This window comes from Myotis lucifugus, unplaced genomic scaffold (genome assembly GCF_000147115.1).
Source record: "Myotis lucifugus unplaced genomic scaffold, Myoluc2.0 scaffold_32, whole genome shotgun sequence".
Classification (NCBI taxonomy): domain Eukaryota; kingdom Metazoa; phylum Chordata; class Mammalia; order Chiroptera; family Vespertilionidae; genus Myotis; species Myotis lucifugus.
In genome coordinates this window covers 7,446,304-7,452,274 of record NW_005871080.1, presented here as the reverse complement: position 1 = coordinate 7,452,274, position 5,971 = coordinate 7,446,304, and the positions used below count along the sequence as shown (strand labels likewise).

General features: G+C 36.4%; 1 protein-coding gene across 1 annotated transcript in view; it reads right to left on the bottom strand.

The window, feature by feature from the left end:
• The window catches only part of LRP1B (LDL receptor related protein 1B), a 1,324,618-nt gene that overhangs the window by 593,981 nt on the left and 724,666 nt on the right, over positions 1-5,971 (bottom strand). The window contains exon 22 of the mRNA XM_023752441.1: positions 2,679-2,879. Coding sequence (XP_023608209.1) covers positions 2,679-2,879 — 201 coding nt within the window. The remainder of the gene's footprint in view (positions 1-2,678; positions 2,880-5,971) is intronic.

Genomic DNA, 5,971 nt, shown 5'->3' with positions numbered 1-5,971 from the left:
AAAAAAAAAAAAGACCTTGAGGAAGTTGTTTTCTTCTCTGGGATTAGTACCTCTCTGGTAATTTTACAACCAAGCTTCCATGTAGCCTCTCTACTCTCTGTAATTCCTTGAAATGTTTGAGTAAGGCTCTTCCTCTGATGAAAAAATGGCTAGACGAGCAAAAAGTGATTTTCAATCTTGAAGTAAACAAATGAATTCAGAAAAAGCAGGGTGGTAGAGATCACCAATGACCTTGCATGCATATAAGCATAACCAATGGACACAGAAAATAGAGGGGTAAAGGCCTAGGCTCTGGGGTGGGACAACCTGGGAGAGTTCAATGGGGGAAAAGGGGGGCATGTAATACTTTCAACAATAAAAATTTTTTAAAAATTGTTTTCCCAATTCAGAGTTTAGCAGATAGGAAAATAAAGTTGTGTTTTCATATCATTTTCTTCATTTTACTTAATAATGTACTTTCTCTTTTTCTCCTCTTACTTCATTTACCAGTAACCCAAGGGTTAAAAAAGGTGAAAAAACTCTAATTTCTTTCGACAGTCATAGTGCCTCAGGTATTATTACCATGATTTCATGATAGAGATCCTCATCTCCATTTTTGTTTTGAGGAAACTGACATTTCAAAAAATTAAGCCACCTGTCTAGGTTACTTAATTGAAATAACTGAAAAAGCACATAATTTAAACATTTCAAAGTCTAAACTTTTTCTAAAGTTACACACTTTTAATGTTAAGAGTACTGATAGTTTCCTTCATTCAGAATCACTCTTATAACCTTCCTGAGCAAGCCTCAGATACTGTCATGCAAGAGATTCCTATCCACCAAACTGCTCCATCAGGGAGAAGAATCTAGGAGAGATAGGAATGAATAAAGATAAACTAATCTGTCACCTTTGATTAGTATTTTTTATTGTTTTCTAATTTAGGTTTTCTGGGATGTATTTTGGTTTGAATCTTCTTGTTTAAATTTTAGCATCACTGACTGAAACTGTTGCATTGACTACTTCAAGGTTATTTTATAGAATCACAAACTCTTTTGAAGAAATATATTTTACTACATAAATTAAAAAAGAACAACAGTATTATTTTGTAATACTTATTGTGCTATTAATACTCCATTCAGATCAAAATATGATAACTTTAGGCTTAAATGCAGTTGTCTTTCCTACATTCAATTGGGCAGCTTCATTCTTTTCTCACAGCCTCATATTCCCCCTACCATTCCATAAACGCTTCTTCATTATTCTATTAATGTCACCATCAGTATTATCTAAAATATATATTTTAAAGACCTCCTTGCTAAATATCTGATCTCTCCACAAAGAAGAAAATATAGTTTTCTTTATGTATGCCAGTTGGCATAAGGAGATAGCTAGTCAAAAATAACTTTATTTCATGTATTTATTTATATTTATCTTTATTGTTGAAAGTATTACAGATATGCCCCATTTTTTAGCCCATTGACCTCCTTCATCCCTCCTTTCCCTCCCCCACAACAGGCCTTTACCACACTATTGCTAGAAAGGATTTGGAGAAAAGGGAATCCTCATGCACTGCTGGTAGGAATGCAAAGTGGACCAGCCATAATGGAAAATAGTGTTGATTTTCCTCAGAAAATTAAATATGGAACTGCCATTTAACTCAGTGATCCCACTTCTAGGAATCTATCCCAAGAATCCTGAAACACCAATTAGAAAGAATGTATGCACCCATATGTTCATAACAGCACTATTTACAATAGCTAAGATCTAGAAACAGCCCAAGTGCCCATCAGTAGATGAGTGGATAAAAAAGCTGTTGTACATTTACACCATGGATTACTATGCAGCAGTGAAAAAGGATCTCTTACCCTTTGAGACAGCATGGAGGGACCTGGAGATTGTTATGCTAAGTGAAGTAAGCCAATCAGAGAAAGAAAAGTATCACATGATCTCACTTATATGTGGAATCTAATGAAAAAAATAAACTGCCAACAAAGTAGATCCAGAGACAGAAGCATGGAACAGACTGATGAATCTCAGAGGGAAGTGGGGGAGGGTGTGGGAAAAGATTAACCAAATAACTTATATGAATATATGCATAACTCAAAAGTTAAGCTCAAAAGATATCAGATAGAAATCATTTTAGCTAATTAAAGCACACCAAAGAAAGTTATTGTATGAGGACTAAAAGCTAATGAAAAAATATATATATATATAATCAGTAATATTCAGTTGGTCTTATAATCCAGACCCTTCCTTTCTTCTTTCTAAATATGTTTCTATTTTCATGACTAGAAGGCATGACAAAATCCATTGGGTGGCAGTAAACTCCATTCCATTGATCACTAATAATAAGATTCTCCTGTTCTGAGTGACTTGCTGACAAAATATAATATCAGTTCCATTGTGGCAGCAGCATTGACCATGCAGAGATCTAAATGATGAGCAAAGCTATACAACTGTTAAGTGAGTTGAATATAGGCTAAACTCTTCTGCTTTTATTTTCAGAAATTTCTAATCATATTTTTAAAAATTTTATAGACTTAACATGGTTGTAAAAAAGGTAGATAGGGTTCAGTGCTAAATGTCTCATTTAAATTAAATGAATGGAAAGAGTGACTGTTACTATAATCAGTATCAGCAAGTGAACTAAAAGGCTCTCGTGTTCAGAGAGGAGCAAATGCAGTGAAAAGTGCAATACCACAGAGATCGCCTTCATCAGACCCGTCCAGGCAATCCCTTCTCCCATTGCAGAGCTTCTCTGGCTGCAGGCAGACTGAAGTGTCGTTAGCACAAGGGTACTTGGGTGGTCCACACAAGAAACTGTCACAGTCGTCTTCATCGGACTGATCTTCACAATCAATATCTCCATCACATACCCATGCTTTGTTGATGCATCTCCCTTAAGAAAATAGAAAGAGCATGCATTTATTTTTTTGTAATTAAATCACCGTAATAATGAGTGGTCATCACTGTCTTCTGTCAGAACCAGAACTACTTGCCATTAGCAACAAATGTATTTACTGACAGCATCACAGTTTATTGGCATGCCATTTTAATGGTTCTTGTCCTGGTTACTAAAGTGGCTCTTAGTGTTAAATCCTTGATATTTTATTTAGTTTCAAGTTACTGGTCTACCTTATTTAAATAATCCTGTGATGAACTGAAAGTTTAATTACAGTCTTTAAAGGTATATTTGTATATACGTACTTCTCCAAACTTTAAATTTAGGTAAATGCTATCAGTATCTTTTAGAATTCTAAATTTAAGTAAATACTTTATTTTTGCAAGAGAAATGTCATTCTACTGACATTTCTAACCTCAACATCTAAACTTCTCACACCCAGACTTATGTACATGTCTTTTCATAAAAGAACTAGAGGCCCGTTGCATGAAGAGATTCATGCGATAGGCCTTCTTTCCCCTGGCTGCCGGCACCGGTTTTCCTCCAGCACCCGGGACCCACGCCTTTGCTCCAGCCACAGCGGAGAAGCCAAACTTCTTCAGTCTTCAGTCCTCTTCAGTCTTCAGTCTTCGCTCCGTGCCTGCGTATGCAAATTAACCGCCATCTTTGTTGGGTTAATTTGCATAGTCATTCTGATTGGCTGGTGGGCATAGTGGAGTGACACCAATTTGCATGTTTTTCTTTTATTAGTGTAGATATACAGTGTTATTAAATATATTCATAGTTAAGGTATAATACAGACCAGATTTATGGAAATGGTTATTTATAGACTTGAAGAAAAAAAAGTGATTACTATTTAGCCAGCATGTTTCAAAGTAACAATGTGAAGTGCATAGAAAACAATGGTCATTGTCTAGGTAAATCTTTTTTTCACTGCAAATTATTCCTTGTTTGCATTTTTCATCTAAATTATTATTTTTCTGGATTATCCACAGTTAAGGTGTTATGTGAATAAAATAATGTACCATAAGATAAATAGTAGTTAATGACTAAATACATATCAATATCTCATAAAATGACTGGGGCAAACAAAAAAAAAATGAAATATATTAGAATGTACATGTCCAAGAGTCATCCTCTATAAATGTCTTCTTAAATCTTATAGGCTGCTAAATTTTAAGTAAAATACTGATGAAAAGATATTTCATTTATATAAATATATTAATAATGTTTCATACTATTATAAGTCAATTAAGAAGAAAACAGAAATGATCAGTCCCATAATTAATATAAATTCATTTGATAATATTCAACATTATTAATCTACTCTTAAGATGGATACTTCACAAATAATAAATGTGATATAAATGGAGAAATAGCATATGCTCTTGCATCCACATTATAAATAAAATGAGTAATATTATTATTTTATATCATTCTTGAAGTACGGTCTAATGGAGCAATTAGGAAATACAAAAAAAATGAGGTGTACAATTAGAAAAGAGTATCACTACCTGTAGGTAATATAATCATGTAAGTATAAAATCAATAAAAGTTAAATAAGGACTATAAGGAACTAAGGATTCTAAAAATAGGTAGGTAGTTTCAAAATTTATACAAAAATTAATAAATTTCATATATACAAAATGAATATAGTAGAAGAAAAAACAATTAAAAAATCTACTATAAAACAAAGTATAACTACCCAAAATACTGTAGAATTTGCATAAAGAAAATTTAAATGCCTACCAAAACAACAACAAAAGAAGTTTCTTTGGTCTTAAAGAACAAGACATCACTGTAAAAATATTATTTTCCCAAAGTTAATATGATTCCAAACACAATAGTAACAATATTATTACAATCCTATCAGGTTATCATAAACTTAAGAAAATGAAACTAAAAATATCTTTAAGTCAAAAAAATACAAAATATTTATGAATAGCAACTGGATATTGGAAATATTTAGCAGTGTTTTGAAGAAGCAGTAGTTAAAATATTTCATAACAGAGTATCAATAAACATAGCAATAAACAGCACAGAGACACAAAAATCCTCATCCTATATAAAAGTCTAATATGCTAAGTGTCCAGTCATACAGTCGGCCATTCAACCAATCAAAGCATAATATGCTAATGATATGCTAAGGGCACTCAACCGCTCACTATGATGTGCACTGACCACCAGGTGGCAGACAGTTGAACAGTCACTATGGGGAAGAGTCACAATCTATCTACACTAATAAAAGAGAAACATGGTAATTAGCGTACAACCGCTACCCTTCCCATTGGCTAATTAGCATATCCTTATGCAAATTAACTGTCAGCCAAGATGGCGGCCGGCAGCCATGCACTGAAGCAAACAGGGAGGCTTGCTTGCTCCAGTGATGGCGAACTCCAACGTTCCCCACCTGACTTGCCGGCCTCTCAGCTGCAACTCTAAGCAACTATGTTGCAAATATAGAAGCTAAACAAAACCCCAGAAACAGGCTTTCAGTCAGCCGGGCTTCAGCCAGCCTGACCGCAACATTGTATCATATACAGAAGGTAAACAAAGGCCAGAAACCGGCTTTCAGCAGCTGAGGCCTCAGAGCTAAAGCTGGCCCAGAATAGAAAAAAGAAAAAAAAAAGGAGCAGTTGGGAGCTTCAGTCACCCGCCAGCCTGAAAACGGCCCTCAGCCCCTCACCCAGACTGGCCAGGCACCCCAGTGGGGACCCCCACCCTGATCCAGGACACGCTTCAGGGCAAACCAGCCAGCCCCCACCCATGCACCAGGCCTCTATTCTATATAGTAAAAGGGTAATATGCCTCCCGGCATCAGGATCAGCGGAGCAGCGAGGCTCCCGGCACCGGGATCAGCATGACAGGGGGCAGCGCCCAAACCTCCTGATCGCCCTGCGGCTCTGTGAGTGACAGGGGGCGGGCCACAACCTTCCCTATCCACCCTGCTCTGTTCATGACAGGGGAAGGCGCCCCAACCCCCCTGATCAGCCCTGCTCTGTGACTGAATAGGGGGGAAGCTCCCCAATTCCCCTGATCACCCCTGCAGCTCTGTGTTTGAACAGGGTGCGGCGGCACCAACCCCCTGA